Source organism: Nematostella vectensis, chromosome 4, assembly GCF_932526225.1.
Source record: "Nematostella vectensis chromosome 4, jaNemVect1.1, whole genome shotgun sequence".
NCBI lineage: Eukaryota > Metazoa > Cnidaria > Anthozoa > Actiniaria > Edwardsiidae > Nematostella > Nematostella vectensis.
Genome location: NC_064037.1, coordinates 6,392,401 through 6,418,052, shown reverse-complemented (window position 1 = coordinate 6,418,052; position 25,652 = coordinate 6,392,401). Strand labels below are relative to the sequence as shown.

Here is a 25,652-nt window from a genome sequence, read left to right as displayed (position 1 = left end):
GTTTCTGGATAATAGTTATAGGCTATTTCACGGTTGGTGAGCGCGTACGATTTTTATATTCACGAGTTGTGTAAAACAAACGAACGAGCGCAGCGAGTGAGTTTGCAGGACCGTACCCGGGGGGGGTACGCACCCCCCATTCCCCCCCCCCCCCCCCACAACGGCCTAAGGTCCACTTTTGGTTCTTAATAGACGGGCTATTTGTAGGCAAAACTATAGAGCATAAGCTCACTCTGGTATGTAGCCAGATCCAATGATATAGCCAATCAGAACGCCGATACGGCGTTTTTCACAAGTGGAAAAATCGTACGACCAATCAGCTGGCTCCTCTAGCGCGAAGAGACTAGTTTTATCACAATGGTTTTTGGCGAGTAAATCTCGGTATGTATATAATAAATATACTATCTATATAATCTGTGAGCTTACATGCCCGTACCCAGGATTTTTCTTGGGGGTTGGGGGGTGAGTGTACGGAATCCGAAAAAGTGGACCTAATTTTTCCGGGGGAGGAGAGTTCTTTGATAAAAATCTCACCACCCCTGAAAGAACAAAAAAGGATTTTTTTTTATGCCTTTGCAGTATCTCCACGGGACGTTTATTGTCAGATTTGGCTACATACAAGCGTGATCTAGCTTATGCTTTATAGTGTTGTCTACAACTAGCACGTCTATTGAGTTGACTTTCGGCCGTTGTGTGTGCTGGTGTGTAAGGGGAGTGCGTTTGCACTCCCTGCACCCCCCCCCCCCCCCCCCTGGGTACGGACCTGGCGTAGGCGTTCATAAAAGAGTGTTCGATACACGGATGTAGAGCGGGGAGTTACCCTGATGAGTGGGCAACCACGAAACAGGCTTGTAGGGCTGAAACGGTAGTTTGCGTGTTTTCAATACACCAAGATATACTATATTATATAAGTATATATATTTATTTCTAGATGGTCTTGGGGCAAGTGAGTTTGCTTTTCATGCTGCTTTTCCCAATGATCCAGCTGTTTTTTTTTTTACACGCCCTATAGTCTTATTGGTTTTCGGGCGCGTTATAGCGGATTTGACACGAGAGATCGTGCGGATATCCCACCACAGCCTCAATACCACGTTGTACACTGCTTTGGTTGGGACTTGGGAGTCTCACATATTAAGTAAACGCCCATCCAGTACGGTGAGTTTTAAAGTTATAACTCAGCGGCGTAGCCAGGATTTTTAACAGGAGGGGGCCCAAAAGGGACTTTCAAGGCATTTTCTCCTATATTTTAAATAATGTCTCATACATTTACTGTATTTTTGGCTGCTAAAAGGGGGGGCCGGACCCCCTAGGCCACCCCCTTGGCTACGCCCCTGTAGCTGATAAATTTCGGTGCTTAGGTCTTCCGTCTTAACAATGCGATTCCCCGTCTAGAAGGCGAGTCAGGCAGAAGAGTCTACGCTTGCCATTTTTGTCATCATAGAAAAAATAGCCGTTTCCATCGGCTCATTTGGTGGCTATTGTGGTATTTTCGATTGAATGAAATAAGACTTTTTCGAAATGTCCATCACATAATCAATCTCTCAATAAATCCATACCGTAAATGATCTAATAAATGCTCGGGGCGTTTATTAAATTTCGATGGTCCGAGGGGGGGTGTTCAATAGATAGGAGGTGTTTATTAGAGAGGGGTGTTCTTTACATATATAACAATATAGCAAATCCAAGTGAACGGGGTTCTAATCTAAGTCAGGATCACGTTAAATTACAGCCTGCGCTGCGCGGCAAGCGTTCCTTGACATTAAGCTGGAAGGGAAGGGTGGGGGAGCATTTAATAGAGAGGGGCGTTCAATACAAACTTGTACGCTTAGGGGGGCGGGGGGCGTTCATTTGACATAGGGCGTTCTTTAGATAGGGGGCGTTTATTAGATCATTAACGGTATTTTTTGAAAACAACAACGAAGGCGTGGCTGACAAGACCTTTGCGTCCGTCAGCAAAACCGGTATAACAAGTGGTCGCCATAGACCCCACCCCGGACGGCCGAAAGGTATAAATAAGATCCGGTAAGCCCTTTTCTCCAAAAATTCGAAGATTATAACACCAATTTGCTGGTAAGTGATTCGATGATGTTAGTCTGTAAACCAGGTGAATACGAATAACTCAAATCTCCGAAGAAAATCAAAATTTGTCTAAATTGTTGTGTGTTTACCTTTTCGGAAGATCACAAAAATTATTTTTCGAAAATGTCAAATGTCACCTAATAAGAACAGTTAAAAGTTGGAGCTTGAGCAGGAGCTTGTAAAATCTGAGGATCTAAAATCTAGGGATTAATTAAATTTCCAGTTCAACAAGGCTAAGTGGTATACACCATTTCATGATATTGTAAAGTCTTATTTTGCATGTACTATCTTGGCTGATTACCGAGGTTTCGAGTTATCGGTAGATAGCTGCGTGTGTGTTAGTCAAAACGCGCGCGATCATCCTTCGGTAAGTAGGTGGAAACTTTCCGGGTCAGAAAGCCAGTTTGAGAATTTCATTCTCTTTAAAGATGCCTCTGTTATAGACTTTCTGACAACAACTATTCCTTAAGGTGCATGATTTCGACTTTTTATGTAAGTTCTTTATTGCGCAACACTGATTGTTAATTTATCGTGGCTAGCGAGAAAATAATTGTTTGTTCCGTGTTGCCCAACTTGTAGCAAACGTAGACTAAAACATTATGTATGTTAACATTTTCTTCTATTTTAGGGTGCGGTAAAAATACCAAGATTACTCTTTACACGAACATGGCTGACGTGAAGTTAGCATTGTTGGGTTGCCTCATGGTGCTTGTCCATGGGGGACTGGGCTGCAGTTCATGGAGAAACAGCAAAACGTACCTCCCACCCATCAATACGTACGTAAACCATCCATCGAAAAATCGAGACATTTGGAAAGCCCTTAGAAAAACGCCGAACATAATCCTAGAGAAACGCTTCAAAGTAGTAGTCTGGTGTGATTTTGATTTTCACAAAAGTAAAAATAAAACGGTTGCGATACCATGTTTATGTGACATTAGACGAAAGCTAGAAAATGTTAGGTTTTTGGCAATTCTGCTTCCTGAGTAACTTAGATTCACGGCATCTACATTGATCTTACGCAGATCTTACGCAGTATCAACACAGTTTAGTGTGCAAGTGACAGTGTTATTATATGTTTCCTGTCAATCAAATAGAATAATCATACCTTCTTGCTGCCCTGAAAGCAAAAGTCCGAGTGGAGGTCCAAAAGCGAACTCGGGTGCGACGGTCTGTTACTTCTTCCAGTCTCTTCTTAAGGTTAAGTGCATCAAGTAAGTTCAAACTTGTGGGCAGGGGAGGGGAGGGGATATGCTACGCCTACCGGTCAACACTTCGGGTGAAGTGTTCAATCTACCCCAAGGAATAAGAGGCGTAGAACATCGCAACTGGTCATCACATAGGGGCAGGGAGGCGTTGCCTGTAACGTCCTCGTAAGAAAGCGCCTTGCAAATTGCCTTTTTACAAAGAAGTCGTGGGTAAATAACCTAAGCATTGTATTTTACATTTGCTGGACCAGGACACAAACAACAAATACCGGATGGCGTACCGCATTTCATTCATTTGTTTTCATTTACCTTAAAGCCGCATTGTCACCAGTTTACTTCCGGAGGTCTGACGGAAACCTCAACCGTTAAAAGACAAAAGAATCTATTAAAATCCGAGATTTAACAGGCCACCCGCTCTAAATTATCAATCACATCCTCAAAGAAACTTCCAATAGACACACTGCTTTCAATATTTTGAAATATTTTTCGCGTTTTCCGTTAAAAATCATCGGATATTGTTAGTTAATCGACCGGAAGTAAACTGGTGACAATGCGGCTTTAACTGATATCCCATTTGTTTGTATCAGGGGCAACTATTCGGAAACTTGTGATGCTGTACAAGCAGACGGCTCATCCGAGTACGACCAGAAGGGCCCCACCCCCTACGGCGAATATCTGATTGGCAAATACCACACCAGTACTAACTATGCCGGTCTGGACTGGTATAACCTCTACCCTAAGAAGGAAGACAACTCTGGTTACTATGGTTACTACTCGTCAACCCAGAAAGGCCGCTCGACGATGGGTCTCCACCCGGGGAAGGTGTCATGGGGTTGTGTGACAGTTAAGACCCCGGGTTGCTATGACTACGAATGTTACAATAAAAATTCGTGTTGGGAGGGGATCAAGAGTATCGTAAACAGTGGCAGCATGAGCTACCGGGGTTCTCCTTACTCTGGTATTCTTTATGTTGTTTGAGTACTTCGTGATAAGAGCATTTTAAGGGCCGTTCATCTGATATCTGACGGGTATTTCCTGGCATGCTAATCTTGAGTATTATTTTAACAAGGAGCGCATTGTTTAAACAAAAAGATACAATTACTGAAGAAAAAAACGGATGAACCAAACTGACAGTCAAATTATGTAAAAGACTTAGATATCACTAATATTTCAAGCGTGAAATATTCTTTTATAATGGCTTGGCATTTGTAAATATAAAGGAAATGTTTGGTTCTAAAAAGGAATAGCTCCAAGGTATAAGCCTTGGTATAAGTCCGGCCTTAATATACCTGAGATAGAGATGCTCGTCTTATTTTTTAAAGGTCAAAATCGGGCCTCAGGTATTTTTGTGGCGGTATCCGAGAAAAAAAATAGGCTTTTCTCTTAAAAATGATATTTTTAGGCTCCCGAGGTATTGTTTATGGTAGCAATTTTTGGTCGTGCAAGTATTTTTTGGGTATTTTTCGAGTTTTCCGACGAGCATCCTTATCATTTTTTCCTTGAAGAATCCCCCCCCCCCGGGTTATGCCCTTTTATGAGGGGGAGAGGTAGTATTTGTCGAGCCACTTTCTAGAATATCTAATGCATGACCTGCTCCTGAGCTCAGGATCATTAAACACATTGACCTGTTTCCAGCAACACAGGAAGATGCAATTGGTCGTCTTTATTGCCCTGCAAGCCCTTATAGAAAATAGGAACTTTATTGAGTAAACTTTATTGAAAAGGTTGTCCACCACGAAAACCAACATTTTCTTTATTACATGCCCGAAACTCACCATACATTCACTTTCTGCGAAGAAAACTGCACTATATTTGAATTTATCGCGCTTCGTAATAAGCACTTCACTAACATGCGTACCTGATATTGGCTCGATATCCCTACCCCGGAAAGTAAAGATATAATGACTCAACACCTTTTCAAGATCAGCTTTAAAATGAGTCGGACAAATCAATGGAATGTCCGATTCCTTATACCCCCCATCCTTTGTAAATGCACAGACGGGGTAAATAATCTATTTTAGTAATGGCTGGTGTTTTGCAAACATCGTAGAACCATATTTGGTTCATTAATCATGACACCCCATCAGCAAAACAGGAACTAAATGTCAATAATTTTACGATGACCAGAGGTAGGTATAAAAAGGATTCACTGCTGCATTTGCCTCAAAGACCCGAAGGGCCCGAAGACGAGCGTAGCATCAACACATAGCTGACATAAGTGACTCAGTGTTCTGGTAAGTTACACTGTGTTCTGATCAATTGTTAAGACGCTGGGTAGGGTTGAGTTTAGTCCCTTTTCCAGCTCTATATACATTCTATCGTTTGACGTAAGTTATCCGTCCTAGCAGCCGAAAGTGCCGGATTTGAAATACGCAAAATGGCAAATAATCAGACCAGGTTACGCCCTTTGCTAAAGAGTTGGGGCACTGGGGTGCCACCCCTCCCCTAGTATTTTTACCTGCCAATATTTCTTTGTGTTTCTGCAAAATGATCTACTAGTGCGATTTGAGAGATGTTGCCTTAGAGCCCATTATCGAGCTCGAGAAATAATTGTTAAATATAAAGATACTCAAGTGTACACATCTTTTTTTGGACAAATAAAAAGCGGGCATGTACGGAAACACAAACCAGAAGTTTGCTCAAAGAAAAGTAGGCAAAAAAATCACCCCTTAATCACCCCTGGAGCTGTAGTTTCTTGTGTTAAAAGTGATTAGAATAGATTTTAGCGAAAGTTACCTTGTTTCTAGGTACAAAAAGAGAACGCTCAGAATGAAGTTAGTGCTTTTGGGTTGCCTTATGTTGCTTGTTACTAGGGGACTAGGCTGCGGCGGTTGGCGGGCCTCAAAGCCCAGGTAAGTTCACAGCTCCACTATCAATTTTAACAATCACCTTATTCGGTTATGAGCCGACCCTATTCAGTGAAACCTCCGTGAGAGCCGAGAGCCGAACGATATATATGATATACTACCCGTAACACATGTATTAACAAAGAGCATTTAAAACCTTCTGTATAATTAAGTGATCATCCAAGCGATTTATTTGTGGTGTTTAGGCCTAAAGGCCTACAGCTATTGCATCTAATCTTTATCTATTGTTTTTACTCCTCCTTGCTACACCTCTTAGTCTACTGTTCTTACTCCTCCGAGTCTATTGTTCCCCCAGGGTTGCCATGGCGACTGTTTTGGGAGGAGTCCCTCCAAAAAAGGGCTAACTTTATTCTTACTATACTACTTCTAATGATAATATTATATGTAGTAAGAAGTTCTGAAATCGTTATTAATCATCATATAAAATAAAAATTGTATGAACAACATTGCAATTTGTTTTCCCGTCAATCAAATAGAATAACCATACCATCGTGCTGCCCTGAAAGCAAAAGTCCGAGTGGAGGTCCAAAAGTGAACTCGGGTGCGGCGGTCTGTTACTTCTACCGGTCAACACTTAGGGTTAAGTGCATCAAGTAAGTTCAAAACTTGAGGGGAGGTGAATTGCTACGTCTAATGGCCCGCATCACTAGGGTTAAATACATCCAGTGCATTCGAAACTTGAGGGGGGAGGGGAGGGGAATTACTAGGTCATCACCTAGGGTTAAATGCATGAAGTAGATTAAAAAACATCCCAAAAAAAGATAGGGGAAGGGAGGGGCCTAAGAAGGGCGATGGGATTGTTTTGTACTGTGCAAATGTAAATCTTGAAATCTGAAAGTCTTTTTATATGGGTATTTGTTTTATTTTCATCATAACACTTGATTACTGAGTTTCATCAAACTTCCTAATTGGCTAATTCGACACAATGTCTACTTATCAATTTATTGCTGTTTAAAGGGGAAGCTCAGAAAGGACTTGCACTGCAGTACAAGCAGGAGGAAATGGCCCCACGCCTTACGGCGAGTACTTGATTGGCACACAGAGCACCAGTACTAACTATGCCGGGCTGGACTGGTACAACCTCTACCCTAAGAAGGAAGACAACTCAGGTTACTATCCATACCATCAACCTAACCATCAAGGCCGCTCGCATATGGGACTCCACCCGGGGAGAGTGTCTCTGGGTTGCGTGACAGTCAAAGCTGGTGGCTGCAGCTCCGGAGATGTCAGTTGCTACAACAGAGACTCTTGCTGGAGACAAATCAAGAGTATCGTAAACAGTGGCCACATGTACTACAGGGGTTCCTCTTACTCTGGCATTCTTTATGTTGTTTGAGTCCGCGGTGATGAGAACATCGCACAAGGACCCGGCCATTTCATATCTTTTAGTAAAAGTAAGAAATTGCTTGGCTGAATCTGTATGTTCTAAATTGTTAAAGTTTAATCTGCTTCAGTTGTAATCACGTTTACGGCTTTTATTAATCTAGGCAAAAATTGCCAAAAATATGTTAATTGATCTGAGACCTTGACTAAGATACCTGAGGGATTGAATTTGCATCTATACATCTTTTTGCCCGATATTATGACATCATGTATTTCTACCTTTGTATTACCTATGGGTGTAATAAAAATAGATGTATAATTTTGATTTTCAATGTAAATGCCATATCACAACACTGATTGGGAGCAAGAAAGGTGGTGGAGGAGGGAGGGGACATGATTAGGAAACTAGGGGGGGGGGGGGGTGATTGTCATATCTTTATTTACGGTATGAAACTCTATCAAATACTATCCCTTAGGTGTACACAAACTAGCATAGAGAGAGCGAATCCATAGCAGCGTTAGCACTGAAATCTGAAATTTTAGGATTTGGGGTCAAAATTCAGTCAATCCGGTCCGCCGATCGGCAAGTCTAAGGGTCGCCTGCGCCCCCTAACGTGCTTTTAATATTTCGATGTCTCCCCACCCTCATAATTTCCCACTTCAGAGGAAACCCCCTCCTAGATTCTAGCCTAATAGGCTAAAATCTTGGGCGTATTGCCAAGGTTTTTTGTGTGCTTCGAACCTAAATAATTATCGTGCAGATTTATTTTTTCGCGGCATTCACGTTTTCTTTTCTTTTTTTCCTTTTTTTGGCACTTTCACAATCAGGATTTTTTTTCCTTTGGGGGTTTTTCTAGTCTACTTCGCAGCCCCAAGCGGGGACAGGGAGCGCTGTGTGACTCCGACCGCTGGGGGCTGCGAAAGGAGACTAGGGTTTTCCTTACCCTACCCAGAAGACCCTGGGGACGAGGTTGTCCCCCGCCAGATTTTTTTTTCATGAAACCCCCGTCATGATGTGTTGGTTTCCTGTGGTTTTACATTGAGCGGTTACATGACCTAAAATAGAACTGACAGAGAACCCCGAGAAGAGAACGTCACTCGTTTCTGAAGACAACTACAAACTTACTTTGGCTCAAAATCGCTCCTTAATTTCATTCATTTGCCTCTTTGATCATGTCAGCACCGAGTACTGTCGCCGTTCCAAAACTTGACTCTGAGAATGCTGTTCGCGAAGCTTTAAGTCTAATGAAACATCTCGATAAAGGCGAGCTGCAAGAAATCATGGACAGCGAAGAGAACTTGGACAATATTTTGAGGGATCTAGAGGAGGTTGGTTGGAATGATTTCTGTTTTATAGATGATAAGTATGACAGTAATTTAAAGTCTAGGAGGATAGTTTTTATGTAATCGGAAGGGCCTGCTAGCCAAATCACCAGAGAAGTAATCTTTCATAAGTAGATCCTTTTTTATCAGGAGTTTGATTGTGATCCACAATCAAATGAATAACATTTATATCTTGATTTCGTTTTCTTACTTATCATTCCAGGGGGTGGTTTGTGGTATATAAATCAGATGGAATTTGCAGAAAAATACTTACTTGACTGCATGCTTTAGAAGGCAACCATCGTAATGTTACAAATGTTATTAGTAAGGCTGTGCTATGTTTTTATTGTATTCCTTTTAGTTGCAATTAAAAGTTGTGTATTTGTTCCGGACTCTAATTATGGGTATACCGCCACGGCATAACCCTTAATTATTCTTTAAGAATTGCAAGTGATTTCTGCTTTCCATTTGTCCATTACCGCAATTCCTTGAGGTTGATTTCGGGGACTCCTCGGTGTCGATTTGGGTCCCGGGATCAGTTGGGGTACTTTTAGGGATCATTTCGGGTCCTTGGATTGTTTCAGGTCCTGTGCATTGCACTTGAAAAATCTATGTATCATAACCTGCTGTGGTTCATGCATATAAAGTAAATCAACAAATTAGCGTAAAAAAAATACAAATCCAGGTTTCAAAAGCTTTAGAATTCTTTTTTACATTCTGAACAGTCCCATGGCTTTCAGATACAGGGATTCAGTCATTTATGTGCTACCCATGATCCCCCACATGTTACAGCACATGGGTTTTCGAGTGCAACTTTAAGGTCTCGGTAAAGGTAAACGATGTGTCCGCGGAAAAAAAATATTGTCGCGCCGCAATTTTCACTACATGTACAAACTATATATCAAATAAAAAAATAAAGATTGAATTATCTCCTGCAAGTTTTATTTTTGCAATAGCTAATTCCGTGTTTAAGTTTTGAGGCCTCAAACTCAAAAGTATGGAGTTTACTCTAGAGCATAATGCACCTTCGCGTTATTGTGCATGCACTTGCATGTAATTGCACCTCAATGACAGATAGATGATCTACCAAAGTGTGTGAGGACTTTTTGTTATTTGACACTGTCAACAAAATATCAAGAATCAAAGTTGAAACTCTCATTTCTGGCGAAATTTGGACACGAAAAGTGCTATAAAAATGATCTTCAGTCGAAAATTCCTCACACACTTTATGACATGGCATAATTATCTATCAGATCCCGAAAATTTGAAGGCAATATCTTAAAACCCGTCGCGAGGTTACCCCCGAAAAGCTTGAGTTCTCGCCTAAAAAAAATATGCTTGAAAAGTAAAAGATTTGGCATGAATTCATGGTCAACAGGTCAGGGGAAACAGTAAAGGCCCATTTTTGCCGTCTTAGAATGCGATTTATGAATTTTTTTTTTTTTTGGCAAAAATAAAGTTTAAGAACTATTGATACAAAAACCACAAAAACAAACTGGTGTCAAATTCACCTTTACCAAGACCTTAATTTAAATAGGTGTATATAAACTTTCTAAGTATAAAATTATATCTCTTACCATGCTGCAAAAACAATTCACATTTAATTATACACTTGCCATGGGCTAACAAGTATGCTGATCCTAAAGTATATTTTATGACATATTGTATTCTCCTTGTTTAGATAAAGAAAATAGAAGTGAACCGGGAGATGTTAACGGCAAGTAACCGTAGCTTAGCAGAGTTTAACCTGAAGATTGAGCCCCAGTTGAACCAAGGGCGGCAGCAACTGATTGAGGCACATGAGCGCAGGGAGATGCTACAAGCTCAGTTTCAAAGTAACAAGGCAAAACTTGGTAAATAATAGCAAGAGATAAATCATGTTCAGCTATGTAATATTGGGGGTAAGATAGGCTGTGGCATTACTACTCAACATGGTGATTGATGTGTGATAAGTTTTCCTAAGCTCCAGGATCACACACAAATATGTTCACATTCCCAAAAGGCTATGTACTAGTTTTACAGAATCCTGGCATTTATTTTGTGTGGCTTATTTGTGTTTTATTATTTTTTATCTCTTTTCATGGCATGAACAAACTCCATTCTATCCTGTCTTTTCTTTTCTAAAGCAAGCTCAATTCTTTCTTCTCTTGTGAAGGCCTCCTGACTTAAGGCTGCACATAACAGTAGCTAACTGCTAATTATTCTCTTTAGATACACTCTCTGATCAGTATTCCAGCGATACGACAACAGCTCTTTTACAAACTGCTGTTGCACAAGCGGAGGAGGATTCTGAGGTGAGTCTGAATGTACAATAAACTGTAACAATGCTTTAGAAAATGGAGACTTGAGGTGGTAATACAGGAGTTAATTTGCTGGGCTGATGGAATGCCAATTATCTCTTTCTCTTGACTCTCTAGTTTGAAAATTCTTATTTGATTAAGTATTTGGTCTTCCTTAAGTTTGAGCCTGTCAACAACAGACAATTGAATATGTTTTTTTTTTATCATTATAGAAAACTGTTGACACATTTCTTGATGGTAAAATGTCAATGGAGGATTTCATACAGACATTTATGCCTCAAAAGGCGCTCCATCATCTACGCAGAGTGAAAGCTGAGAAACTCACTGAACTCTTACAGCAACGGCGCTCTGGCCAGTGCTCTTACAAGTTCTAGAATCTTTGATTGAAACATAGATGCCTGCTTTGATTTATAGAGGCAGTAGTGTAATGTTGAAATTTAGCTCACAAAGGCCCCCAGCCTTGTGATGTAACTAGAAGGATCAGGAATATTAGAAACAAATTGAGAAGTAAAGTATTCGCATAAAACAGTTTCTTGAATTTGAAGCACTTTTGCCCTGAGATAATAATGGAGACAATTTTACAATTTTAGGAGCAAAATCTTACATACATGAAGCTTATCTTTTGTATATAATCACATTTATGATGTTTAAATAATGAAGTTTTTTGGGGTTTCTTAATTCTAGCGTTTTCTGTCTGTTTTGTGTATCAGTTCTTAAAGTTTCTTCTGCTGTAAATTGTGCTAGGATAGACAGATTAAGACACCATATGCATATGCTAGGATAGACAGATAGAGACACCATATGCATAAATAAAACTTACTATCTATAGAAGCCTGATTTCTTATCTAATTTGCTGGTGCAACGAGAGTGAAGACAAGTTTTTGTTGCGTGTTGTTTGTTAGGCACTAATTTTCTGCAATTTCTTCAGTTTTCCTCTTAATTCCCTAAAACAAGAGTAAAGCCAAGTCTGTTTTCTGCACTGTTTTAGGCACTTTTTTTTGTATTCCCTTATTTGATGCATGTCCCTGATAAAAGGCTTGATGTCTGTATTGTGTTGTGCGAAGTCTGTCAGGCCCCAGTTCTCTGCGATTCCTTATTTGGCAAAGTCTAGGGTATTCAGATACTCCCACATTTTGTTAGGGGCTGCAGGCAGTCTAAATTTCAATCAATTTCAGATCCATTCTATTTTTCATTTTTGTTAGATTGTGATAAGTGAAAGGCTATATGAAATTTAAGTACAGAAAGTCCTCTTCCAGGTTTGGATAATACATCAGATATATACACAAAAAGATAATGGTAGAAGAGACAATTTGTTGTTATATGCAATGAGACACATACAACTACTAAAAAGTGTAAATGCAAAAAAAAAAAACAGCTGTCAAGCGGCAGTTCTTCAACCTTGTAGAAGGCTAATATCATTATAAAATATCAGTGTGTAATGCTGGAGAGCTCTCAAGCATCTAATTTCGAAATAATAGCAATTGGCATTAACAGCTTGGCCAGACATATATTCTACAAAAAACCCAAACAAGCACAAAGAAGGATCTAGAGTTGGATTCAATATTGCACATTATTTCTTTAATTTTTTTTTGCAAGTAAAAATGGCACACCAAGGTAGGGATGGAATCTTTTTTGTCACCCAAAATTTTGGTAGAATTTCAGACACTATCCTCTCTGTCTGAATGACCCAATTAAACCATTTCAATATTCTCTTTTTTGTCATTAAAAAAACACAAATTTCCTCTATTTTGCTTTCTCTACTACGCACTGACACATAATTACTTAATCTCTTTGTAACTTGTTGCCATACTTTGTTTATGTATCTGTCTTTCTGTTGAAGTGTATATCACCACAATCAGTAAAAACACCAGCAAAACTACAAGTCTTAGACTTCCTTCCTGAACCTTATGTGTCTCTTGTTCAAACTTCTCATCTCTTCTCTCCTTCTTATCACGCTGTCTCCGCTTCAATGCCTCATAATAATGTTGTTTGGTCCATTCGTCAAAATCATAAATAGAGCCAGTGCGTCGTGGAGGCCCATGTGCTGCTCGAGCATGCTCAGGCGCCAGGGAACCCTCTACTATAAGTCCTCTATCATATTGCTTCCTGGATTCCAGATTCCCGAGCACAGAATAGGCCTCTGCTATTTCCTGAAATACTTCATGTTTTTTATCACTTCCCTGGTGCCGGTCTGGGTGATGTTTCATTGAAAGTTTATAATAAGCATCTTTTATCTTCGATTGGCTTGCTTTAGGAGACACTCCGAGAACGTTGTAGTAGTTTTTCTTGCTCCCTGGTTTATTTGCATAACATCTCGACCAAACCGCATCTTTCAAGAGTGATCTTTTTAAATTTAAAATATCTACTTTATATCTTGATTCCTTAAAAGTGAAGACATTGCTGTATAATAGACTTGAGGCACATATTCCTCGCTGCCGTATATAAAAACCTAAATGCTGCAGATTTAAACAACTCCGCGACAAAATTCTAGTCATGTTTTGAAGAAAAATGTTGCAAGATGATGCGGTTGCACGCCAAAAGAATCGCGGGCGTTTTGATGAGCTCGCGCATATCTTTTGGAGAGTAACCGCCGCAAAGGATCACTTTTTCAAGGGAATCCCACGGACGTAGATTGTGGTCGAGTCCGCGGACTCCCAGCGGTCATACCCGACCTCACAGTCGGAATTTACCGATCACCATCTCCGGAAAGTGCGAGATTGTCGGAGAAATCCAAGATGGCGACTTTTGTGTGTGGTGACAGACCATATAAATATCTAGTCTTAGTCTACTCAATTTAGTTAGTGTTTATTAATTTATATGTCGTCAGGCAGATTAAAAAATTAAATGAGCAAGAGCGGACGAGTGAGTCAGCCAATTGGTTTCCTAATCACGACTTAGGAACGCGCGGGTTCGTTGTTTTGCGTTTTATCTCTGGTAATCATAACAAGAACGTAAACGTTTAGCAGGCGCGTATTCAGAATTAGCTGAGGGGGAGTGGAGGGGTTGCCCAGGTACCATATAATACCTATCTGAAAAAAATGCCAATTCATGATGTAATTTCTGTAGACTCTTCTGTGAGTTTTCATTGAAAATTTTTAAGTACTTATAATGAGTTACTTATGATGACGAGTACAGCGGCGTAGCCAGGATTTTTAACAGAAGGGGGCCCAAAAGGCCCTTTCAATGAATTTCTCCTGTATTTTAGAAATGTCTCATACATTTCCTTTATTTTTTTTTGCTGCTAGAAGGGGGGCCCGGGCCCCCTGGGCCACACCCCTGGCTACGCCCCTGGAGTATATATATATCCATGTAAACCCTCAAAATTAATTGATATAAAAAAAGAAAAGCAGGCATCAAAGACATGTTGCATTGTGAATAAAACTTCATATGTTTAGAGGTAGCCATTAAAGTAAGTAAAATAAGTACTCAATTAAGCATACGCTAATAACTTTAGTAAAATAGAACAAAGAAACAAAAAAAGTAAAAGCACCAGCGAGATGTCATGGTTCAAAGTTATATAAGATCAGATACATTATCAGAAAATTTAAATGAAAATGGTTGGAAAATTTCATTCTGCATACAACATTCCTTGCGCCTCCAACCTTGTTTCTTTCCTTAGTAGGGGAAGAGAAGTCATAAATTCCGTTGAGAAAACCGCTCCCCTCTTAGAACAGCCGAATTCCGAGCTACGAACAAGCAACCATTGCCTGGGCTACCTGTGCCGCAATCTTCTTTTACGATGCTCGGTTCCGAAGATGTTTATTCGGAAGTTTACGATTGAGAGGTTGGGTATGACCGCTGCAAGGCCGCGGACTCGACCACAATCTACGTCCGTGGGAAATTGATTCCCCTTTTCAATATGGCTTCCGGACGAAGACCTGAGCACAAAGCACCACCAGAAGTGGTAAATGCCTTATTTTTCTTCGATAATTAGTTTTTGGATCGTATTTAACATGTTCATGTTGTTTTTAGTTTTATAATGAAGACGAAGCAAGAAAATATTCCGCAAAGTATGTATATTTACATCATAACAACATGGTAATGACCACGTGAAGATTTGTCAACCGATTCATCCCTAGATTTTAATGTTGTTATAGTTTGGTTTAATTTCAACAGAGACATATTGCATCAATTGAGTTGTTTCAGAATACTCGTCCACAGATAGATGGGACTTCCCACTTCGACTTCTATAGAACGAGCCTGAAAATACAATATGCGAACATGTGGATGGGTATTCTGAAGATTGACCTTGGTATAAATTTTTTTGGTATTCCAACACAGTACACGTATGATAGAGATTCAGAACCAGCTTACAGAAAGAGCCATTGAGCTGCTCCAGTTACCAGACGACCTGCCATGTTACATACTGGACGTGGGGTTAGTAGTGTGGCACCTTGTATCATTAATTGTGCACCTTCATTATTCTCTGTCCTGAGCATTTCACTTTTAGCTAGTAATCATTTTATTTTGCTTTTATGGGAGTTACCATTATACAAAAAGCCTTTATCGCCATCAGAGTTTGGGATATTTTTAGGTCCTTTTGTGATAACTGTTTTGTTTGTCATTCAAATGTGGTATTTGGGTTGAAAGTTGTAAAATTATTGTCCATTACAGGGCCCTTTATTAAGTCCTAAACAGTAGGACTTCAAGCCTGGCGGTGTTCTGAGCAACTTCCCCTCTCAAGGACCGTAGGACCACTGAAATGAAAGTGAAGGAGAAAAAGCCTAAGGAGGAAAAAATTGATTTAAAGAGTACATGCTCCCCTCCCCTCCCCTCTCATAGGGTATGCAAGAATGCAGGATGTGGAACCTGATTTGTACAAACTGTTGTATTAACTCATTTGTTTACTTGTTGTTGTTTGTGTTACGTAGGTGTGGATCAGGTCTAAGTGGCGAAGTCTTAAGCAGTGAAGGGCATTTTTGGGTTGGTCTTGATATCAGCAAGGCTATGCTTGGTAATTGATTTTTTACTTAATGTTTGTTTGCTTAACTTTTTGTCCGTCTGTACAGTATGTCTGTCTGTTTGTTTGACTGTTTGTCCATTTGTGTGTCTTTCTGCTTTTTGGTTTTCTGCTTGACTGTCTGTCTATCTGTATGACGGTCTGCCTGTTTGTCCATCTTCATGTCTGTCTGTCTGTCTGCTTAGCTGGTTGTTTGACCGTCTGTTGTGCTATTTGTCTTCCTTTTATTTTATTTGTCTGTCTAAGTTTGCTTTGCATTCTTTTGTAGATGTGGCCATTGAAAGAGAAGTAGAGGGAGACTTATTCCTCCATGATATGGGTGAGGGACTGTGCTTCAGACCTGGGACATTTGATGGATGTATCAGGTAGTCATCATATTCCTTCACAGGATTATTTTAGTTTAGATTTCTCTAATTGTTCATGTCATGTTTGAATTGATACCATTACTTTCTTTTAGTATTTCAGCTCTCCAGTGGCTTTGTAATGCAGATAAAAAGGGACATAATCCCAAGAAACGACTCTACACATTCTTTATGTCACTATATGGGTGTCTGGTAGGGCTTATACTACAAGAAATATAACAGCTATTGCTAATATAATCCTCACCTGATATTGTGGTGAGTCTCAACAGCATAACTTAGATAATACCTGAAAACACATGTACAAAATCATCATTGAGATTTTCAAGATTTTATTTCACGGTTGAGAACGAATGGCTCATTTTAACTCCATACTGTACTGTATGTTTGCTGCAAACGAAGTCACGGCGTAATATGATCACACACTGTAAGCTTGGGGTACCTGTGGAGAAGCGTGATAAAACATGTATGTTTGAAACATAAACAAATACTAAAAAAGTTATGATTTAGGTGAATGCAAATGGTAGTATCTTTAGGGGTCAGGGATAACATGGATTGCTTCATACTACATGCCTATCCTTTGTTCTCTGGGATGCTCTGTTCTCTTCACTCATTCCTAGCTTATGTTGTTTTGTTTGAATAGTCCAGAGGAGGGAAGGCGGTATTTCAATTTTATCCAGAAAATCCAGACCAGGTGTGTATCCTATTCACTCTTTACTATTGACCGTGTACACCACATTTAAACATACAGCTATTTTGAAATATGTTTTCAGTGCAAATGGCAAATGGCAATGGTTAAATGGCAGTTTTGCTATCAATACCATGGAACTCTTCAAATTTCTACTGTATGTAGGAAAATAAAGATAATTTCTTAGATTATATTACTTATCATCTTTATTCTTTAAAATAATTATACCTATAAGCAGTGATTAGTCTTAGAGCTGCCATTTGCCATTTGCACTGACAACTTTTATTGAAATAGGTCTATGTAATACAGTATGGGCCATGACAACAGGCCTGTAATATTTGAATTAAGTCAACAGCAGTTTATTTGTTTTACCAGGTAGAACTGATAACTTCTCAAGCTATGAGGGCTGGCTTCACAGGAGGAATTGTTGTAGATTACCCAAACAGTACTCGGGCTAAAAAGTAAGTTTTATTAAATATTCAACACAAACAGCGAAAACTGTATTTAACAAAAATAAAACAGTGCATGCTTGTTTGAAATGGCCTGTTTTCTAGTGAGTGCATGTGCGCATGCAACCGGTGTTTGTAGCGCGCAAATTGGAAATTTTAGCTTCAAAACCCTGCAGTCTTCGTTACTTTTAGTGTCCTTTTGCGAGGATGGAAAATTCATTTACTAGAAAAGATTGAGCAACAAATTTCTCAAATTTGAATCAAGGATTTCCGTCTCTTTTGTTTCAAGTGAACCTGCTAGGATTGTGTGAATGACGAATCCCAATTACGCGCAAGTTTTGTAGAAAGCATGATTGCCAACTCTCCTGGATAATTTAGGTCTATTGAGATGCAGCTCTAAAGTGAGTTTATTTACCGATTCAAATGCTCCTTGTATTGAGCATTCTGTAGAAGAAGTCTTAGATTTGTATAGAGTGGCAACTAGATACTGATGAAAAGGTAGTAATATTTATTCTTTTTAGTGCTCTTTACAAATCTATACTGATACTATATCATCTGTTACCAAGCGATACCAGCCACCTACAACACCTTGTTGCACTTTTTTATAAGTTTACATAGCATACAATAATTGTGCCAACTCTAAATATAAACAACAGCAAATGGGTAAGATTGGAGGCTGGAAAACTTCCAGTTTGGTCAAAATATTTCCTAATTTTGGAGTATTAGTTTTAGACCAAAAAGGCAAAACCAAGTAAATGAATGAAGCCCAATCTTTCTTTGTGGCCTTGAGTTTGGCAGGTATGTAGTTTGTTTATACCTTTTTCAAATTTGAAGCACCAAGGAGTGCACTACAATTTTTTTTTTGTTGACATTTATTGGGATTTTTCCATTAAACCAAGCAGACTATCCAGTTATTTTAGAAATCAAGCTAAAATGTTTTTCTTTTTCTCTAGAATGTTTCTTTGTCTTTTTACTGGTGGAGGAAATTCCCCTCTTCCGAAGGTAAGAGTCAGCAGTAGTGTGTAGCATGTGGTCTAGTATGCTGTGTATTTGTTGCATCAAGACCATGTTTGAATCAATTTTAAAAATGGTAAAAATGCAAAATGCCAATTACAAAATTATTCATAAGTCATTGTCTACTAATCTTTTTGACAAGTGACAACCTCTGATAGTAGGCTTTGTGTATTCAGCGGTCGTTTCTCATCATTTGTTTCTTTCTCCAAGGGCCTTGGGACAGCAGTAGGAATGAATAGCCAAAATACTGTGCAATACAGTGAAAAAAGGTAAAACACAAACTCTTGATAAGCTGGTTTCGATATAGGCCTGCTTATTGACATTTCTCTTGAATGATTTAGGGAAAGGAGTAAATTTGAGCGTGGGAAATCACTCAAGAAGAAAACAAAGGACTGGATTGAATCTAAAAAAGAAAGAAGAAGGCGACAGGGAAGGTAAGTCAATTGAACAGTGTAAACATTGCCCTAAAAGGAACTGGACAACATATTTAGAAGCAGTCTAATTTACAGCTAGACTCTAATCTAAATCTAGGTTCTTGCCTGCCGCAGTAGGGAATTTCCAGTTTTCAATTGTTTAAAAAATGTTTTGTCTTCTTGGCCCTTTTGTGTGATGCAGCATAAATGTGACTAGTTACGTGATAATATGAAAAAACTACAAAATCCCTGTTTGTTTATGTTTACTATATTAAATCTGCAAACTATCTATAAATTATGTTGGCTTAACCAACTAACCGCCCTTTCTTTTTTTCAGGGATGTCAGACCCAACTCCAAATACACTGGCCGAAAGAGGAAAGCACACTTTTAATGTTTATGGCCAAGTGAGGCTTCTACCCAGTTGCTACAAGTTGAAAGAGGAACAAGTTGTGCATGGGGCTTATGGGAAGATTAACTTTGTCCTTCCCAGTAAGCATTGCAAACTGCCAAATCTACCCAACCCAGAACTCTTTGCATACCTGCCTTGTAAATCATACACTTAATTGCTTCCCCTATTTCCATATTCTAGCAACTAGGGACCAGTCTGAGGCCAAATAAGAATGTTACAGTTTTTTTTTTTTATAATTTGGTATTTCGTTTAGTGTATATACATGCCTCCTTAACAAAAATGATAAAAACAGACTAAATTTTGGGGAAGGAACTAACTTTTATGGGGAAGGGGGATTCATCCTCTAAAATTGAAGATTTATAGAAAACATTTTATTTAAAAATATTTTGTACCATTATCCACATGATTGTCTAAACATAAAACACAACAAATACCAGAAGGTACAGTCTTCAATTTCAATAAACAGGTTTGGTTATCTCTTAAGACAGCACTTTCCACTGTTTACCATGCTCTTCTTCATCAACTTTGCCTGGGTGGTACACAATGACTGCTTTCTGCAAGAGACTTTTTCTTCTGCTATATTCGATACTAAACCCTTCTGTTTCCCACTTATCCATGTCTTCCGGTTACTTCCAGCTACTATCTTTTGGAGGGAACTTCGTGTAGACCAATTTCAACAGCTTGAAGTCTGAGCCATCATCATGGTCATCTAGACTCTTAACCTCATCTTTCAGCTCCTTTAGGATTGCCTGGGTGCTTTCCAGCTTTTCTTTATTCTCTCTTTCCCGGACCTCATCTTTTTATCTGGGGGTAGACAGTCAATTTCAATGTCAACTACGAGCACACTGGGAAACCTCTATGATCCAAAATCACATGAGTGAGTGTCCTTATGTGTGGATATTTTTTCCTATTCTTGCATTTCCTTATTTTTTATGGAGAGGCTCTCTTGGCCTGCCTCTAGATGGCCCAAGACATAGATCTTTCTTGGACACTAATAACAACAATTTGTTTTTCGTTTTGAAATCTGTTCATTAAAAAAAAAAAATTCAGAACAGCAACATAGAAAAAAAGAAGCATAGCATCGTGAGTTAGTGTGGGATGAAGGGCGTGGTGGGGGGAGGGGGGAGAGTGGAACCACTGTATCCAAAACTAGAGAAACAATTCGAAAATGGTAACACTTGTGGGAACACGACATACCTCTTGAGGGTCGTAACATAACAAACAAACCAAGCTTCAGTCATGAAGGTGCGAGGTCTGAGCAAGTCAGCCAACTGAAGTGCTCGCATGAAATACGTCTTCGCTTTGGCTTCTTGCTTGATGATCTGATCGTAGACATAACCCAGTCGGCTGAGTGCGATCGCTTCTTGCTCAAGATCCAACTCGCGCGCGAAAATCGTGGCTTGTTTGAACCAATCTACCACGTCTACCTGTGGTCCTGGGGTCTACCTGTGGTCAGCCAAGATGGCGGCTTATTTTTGCTTTCCGGCTCTTGTCACCTTATATGTCATTTTCTTCTTTCAAACAACCTTGAACATAACCTTATTCTCAACTGAAAGCGAAGGCAGTTCATCTACTATATTAATGACAAGCAACGAGCCACTTCAGGTTGAATTTAACCTGCTAATTCATTATCGTCGTAGTGGACAACTTGAGTCACATGGCATGAAGTATCTTTCAGGGCGGATCAAGCGGTATCCGAATTCAACTTCTACATTTCAGCTAACTCGAATTGCTGTAAGTGGGGATGTTTCTCCAAACCCTGGGCCCTCAGAGAAGTGCAGCGTGTGTTTAAGAACAATTGCACGTAATCACCGAGCTGTGCTTTGCGACTGTTGTAAGGGTCAGAGCCACATCAAGTGTGTAAATGTGAAACCCAGTGAATACAAACGGATCAAGCAGATGTTAAATGATACGTGGATATGTCCTGGCTGTGCAGTTATATCTACACAAAATGAACAGCCGTTTCAGGGTATTGGTGATGCTTCTTTTGAAGAGTTATTCAATATGAATGTGCATGGAGACCCAGCAGCCCAGGATGAGGATGAAGCAAGATATGCTAATGATCTACCTGAACCTTGGATAATACAAGAAAGAAAAAGGAACAGCACTGATCTCATGCTCATTCATCTGAACATTAACAGCTGCCAAAACAAACTGGATGAGCTGTTGTTGCTCAATAAGGAGTTAAGGTCACATGTGATCTTTCTGACAGAGACCAAGATTGACTCCTCTTACACCAATGCTCAGCTGGCTCTTGAAGGATATCACATTTACAGAAAGGACAGAAAGAAAGGCGGCGGTGGTCTGATGGCATATTTTTCATCAAAGATGGCATCTCGTAAAGTGAAACTTCCTAAGCAGTATAAATTGCTTGAAGTTCTGGCCATTAATGCAATAATAAACAACAATAATGTGTTGTTTGTAGGCATTTATCGCTCTCCAAATCCAACAGGAACTGATTACTACCGCAAATTGGAAGAGGAATTGCATGCAGTGTGTATGTGGGCTTCGATGGAATGTAATACGCTTGTACTCACTGGAGACCTGAATCTTGATAGATTAAGACCAGAACGTAGAGAAGGGCAAATACTGATCAATCTAGAGGAAGTATTTGGTTTAGAGTGCCTAATTAAGGATCCAACCAGAGTTACACCTACATCTGAAACTCTATTGGATGTGATCCTTACAAACAAGCCAGAGTTATTCAGAGCCAGTGGAGTACTAAATCCAGAAATGAGTGATCATCACTTAGTGTATGGGATTATGAAAGAAAGGGTATCTCAGCACGAACGGAAAGTAGTCACATTTAGAAGTACAAAATCACTGGATGTTGAAAAATTTAATGAAGATCTATCCTCTGCTCCCTGGCATGTCATGGAGACCTTTGACACTATGGATGATAAGTACCATTACTGGGAGACACTTTTCAACACAATAGTAGAAAAACACATGCCTACCAAGAAAATGAGATTTCGAAAAGCTGATATACCCTATATGACACCAGAATGGAAACAAGCAATCAAAATGAAAAGGAAATTTGCTAAGCAGTATGCTCACAGCAAAACTGAGGAAAATTGGGAACTGAAGAGAAAATGGAGAAATAAAGCTACCAATTGTAGAAGGAAAGCCATTAAAGAATATTGGCAACAAAAGGCAGATGATCTTAAAGCTAAGCCAAGTGAGTTCTATAAAACATTTAGACCTTTTCTTAGTGAAAAGAAACAGTTGGTATGTGAGATCAACATCAGAACAGATGGAAAAATTGAGAAAGACCAGGAAAAGGTAGCAAACGTTCTGGTAGACTACTTTTCCACCATGGCTAATGAGATTGGTGGAGCAAATGTCAACAGTCTGACGGAAGAGGATTTGTCCAGTCATCCATGTCTTAAGAATATCTATGATGCAAATAAGAGCAACAACTCAAATTTCTGTTTTCAACAGCTCAGCACAAATTCAGTTCAGTCATTTCTCGAGAAGCTAAATGTCAGAAAGGCCTCTGGCTATGACTCCATTACTCCCAGATTGTTAAAACTAGCATCAAGAGGTATAGCAGACTCCCTAACGGGTCTCTATAATGAGTGTATCAGGAAAGGAGAATGGCCAGAAGCATGGAAGAAAGGGGAATGGAACCCTTTTTACAAAAAGGATGACCATCTTGAGAGAAAAAACTACCGTCCAATAACATTACTATGCATAGTAGATAAGGTATATGAGTCAATGATGAGTACACAAGTAAATAATCATTTTGATCCCAAGCTTGATCCTTGCTTGTCGGCATATAGGAAGAAGCATAGCTGTGAAACCACTCTGCTAAAACTCACAGAAGACTGGAAGCTAGCTGTAGATTCCAAACAGTTTATTGGAATACTCTCAACAGATATGAGTAAAGCATTTGACTCCTTACACCCAGCACTCATGGTAAATAAGCTCAAGGCATATGGCTTTTCTGAGCAGTCCTTACACTTGATGAGATCATACTTCACCAACCGTCAAAACAGGGTCAAACTTAATGGAGTCACCAGTGTCTGGAAGGATGCAGTAAGGGGATGTCCTCAAGGGTTGTCATTTGGACCATTATTATGGAATATCTTCCAAAATGACATGACATTTGAAGTTAAAACAGCTAGCTTGTCAATGTATGCTGATGACCATCAGCTCTATGTAAAAGGGGGAACAGCTGAGTGCGTGGAACAAATTTTGAACGAAGAAGGACATAAGATATCACAATGGTATAAAGATAATTTCCTCAAAGGGAACTATGATAAATATAGCTTGATGTTGCTAGGCAGAAAAAATAGAAATAAAGACAACCTATCTCTACAGGTTAAGATTGATGAAGAAATAATTAAATCGTCTACTGAAATGAAACTGCTAGGAGTGACTCTTGACGATAAGCTGAACTTTAGTCTTCATATCAGTGAAATATGTAAGAAAGCAAGCCAAAAAGTTGGTGTGTTGGTAAGGCTTAGAAATCTAATCCCAGTAGACGCCAAATTACAACTTTATAAATCAGCAATTTTACCCAATCTCACATATTGTCACACGGTATGGCACTTTTGTAAAGCCGCTGATGCTAGAAAGTTAGAGAGAGTCCAAGAGAGGGCTCTACGCGCAATATTTAATAATAGAACTGACACTTATGCTGAACTTTTAAGGAGAGGGCGATTGTCAAGCTTAGAGAATAGAAGATTACAAGACATTCTTATATTAATGTACAAAGTTAGAAATTCCCTAGCTCCTGAGCATATTCAAAGTATATTTTTTCAGCAAGACAGGAGTTACAACTTGAGGAGCGATTTTCCTGTCCCAAGATTTAATACAATCACATATGGTAGACACAGCATAAGGTTTCTAGGCCCCTATATTTGGGGTAAAATAAGTCAGGAACTTCGTAATAAGACCAGCCTACAGGCTTTTAGGACGGGAGTGCGCACTCTTGATGTGCTTGGCCTGCTGGATGGCGCATGTGACTGCATCGCATGCTCATCCTAGTGGGGTGGGCACGTGGGGTGGTCCCGTGTGCTGTCTAGCGGTCGGGCACATGAGGAGTGTGCACCACCCTTGTATCATTTTTTTATATTAATTTGTTTTGTTATTTATTTATATGTTGCTTGTTTGTTTGTTTGTTTGTTCTTGTGTCTATTTGTATACACATGTCTGTTTACTTGTATCTACGCCTGTGATAGTTCGTCTATATAGTGTTTGTGTATATAATATATTATATTAATATGTATAATACTTATAGTTTTCTATAATATTTTTAATATTTTATATATAGCTAGATTAGACTCTAAATCATATTATTTATTAATTATCTGATTATTTATTTTTTATAGTGTCCACAATTAGCTTTTTAGCTAAACACTTTTGACACTTAAATAAAGTTTATGTATGTATGTATGTATGTATGTCCCAGATCAAATCCATGTTCAATTCCTCCTCTTCTCTGAGAGCAATCTCCAGCATCTGGTTGCCGTGCTCTCGTGCTTGCATGGATTGAGCTGTTGTTCTGGTGTAGAAAACATCTTTCTCCAATACTGCGATTTCTTCGTGTCGGTCTGTATCCAAAACCAAGGCGTTGCATTCAATTCGTTTCGCTTCCTCGAGGTGGAAATAACAATCCTTCGTGTGCGTCAAACAGCTCTTATAATCGCCTGATTGTAGTTTCGTTGCACCACCGTGAAAGATCAAGTTAGCTAATTTTAGGTGGAACTCCACGGCAATTTGCGGGATGGTGATATCTTGACCGAGGAAAAGCAGCGTTTGGAGCCTTTCTTCGTACGAGGTCAGGTCATCGAACCAGGCCAGAGACTCCTCGAGGCACGCCGCCAGACAAAAGAGGATGTGGGATCTCCACTTATCATTCTTGTAGGTTTTCCCGCGCCTGAAAGCCCCGTTGAAATACTTGATTGCCTGTTGAAAGTACTAAGCAATTGTCATTCGACGTTCGAGCAATCCATGACTACAAATCTGGCCTAGCTAGTTAGTGCTCGGGATGTTTTTGAAAGCTGATGCGACCTCGTGGTCGCTTGTAGCATGCTGGCTAGCGGAATTGAAGCATTTCAGAGCGTTGAGGAGTCGCTCTTTTTGTAGAACAGGTGCAAGGCCTTTGACCTCAGCGCATCTGAAGCATTCGTTGCCCTTTTCCCTCGCTTGTGATGAGGCATTCTTTTCCATATTGGTTCTTGTAGATATCCCGTTCCGCACTGTCAAATGAAATAGCAAAAATACTTCCGGTTCAACTTTCGCGCGGGCTTTCACT

General features: G+C 39.6%; 4 protein-coding genes and 1 pseudogene across 5 annotated transcripts; 3 read left to right on the top strand and 2 right to left on the bottom strand.

Moving 5' to 3' along the window:
- The first annotated feature begins 5,414 nt into the window (after positions 1–5,414).
- On the top strand, positions 5,415–7,793 carry LOC116610374. Of its 2 annotated transcripts, none has more exons than XM_032371234.2 (4): positions 5,415–5,518; positions 6,032–6,136; positions 6,628–6,744; positions 7,109–7,793. In XM_032371234.2, the coding sequence occupies exons 2-4, from the start codon at positions 6,054–6,056 to the stop codon at positions 7,485–7,487; spliced, it is 579 nt and encodes a 192-aa protein (XP_032227125.1). In that variant the 5' UTR covers positions 5,415–5,518; positions 6,032–6,053; the 3' UTR covers positions 7,488–7,793. The 2 variants fall into 2 exon arrangements, with proteins under 2 accessions (XP_032227125.1, XP_048582876.1); XM_048726919.1 differs by having other exon boundaries at positions 6,616–6,744.
- Positions 7,794–8,515: 722 nt separating this feature from the next.
- On the top strand, positions 8,516–11,925 carry LOC5502917 (vacuolar protein sorting-associated protein 37B). Its single transcript, XM_001623998.3, has 4 exons — positions 8,516–8,803; positions 10,479–10,650; positions 11,009–11,091; positions 11,310–11,925. Exons 1-4 carry the CDS (start codon positions 8,648–8,650, stop codon positions 11,469–11,471), a joined length of 573 nt encoding a protein of 190 aa, XP_001624048.1. The 5' UTR covers positions 8,516–8,647; the 3' UTR covers positions 11,472–11,925.
- Positions 11,926–12,689: 764 nt separating this feature from the next.
- Positions 12,690–13,662, bottom strand: LOC125561917 (dnaJ homolog subfamily C member 30, mitochondrial-like). Its single transcript, XM_048726778.1, has one exon. The coding sequence runs from the start codon at positions 13,590–13,592 to the stop codon at positions 12,876–12,878; it is 717 nt and encodes a 238-aa protein (XP_048582735.1). The 5' UTR covers positions 13,593–13,662; the 3' UTR covers positions 12,690–12,875.
- Positions 13,663–14,889: 1,227 nt separating this feature from the next.
- Positions 14,890–19,873, top strand: LOC5502935 (probable 18S rRNA (guanine-N(7))-methyltransferase). Its single transcript, XM_048727006.1, has 12 exons — positions 14,890–15,001; positions 15,070–15,107; positions 15,379–15,474; positions 15,969–16,051; positions 16,326–16,422; positions 16,515–16,611; positions 17,060–17,110; positions 17,480–17,565; positions 18,507–18,555; positions 18,778–18,836; positions 18,909–19,001; positions 19,318–19,873. The coding sequence occupies exons 1-12, from the start codon at positions 14,957–14,959 to the stop codon at positions 19,370–19,372; spliced, it is 849 nt and encodes a 282-aa protein (XP_048582963.1). The 5' UTR covers positions 14,890–14,956; the 3' UTR covers positions 19,373–19,873.
- LOC125561780 lies at positions 19,747–25,634 on the bottom strand (annotated as a pseudogene).
- Between the last annotated feature and the right edge of the window lie 18 nt (positions 25,635–25,652).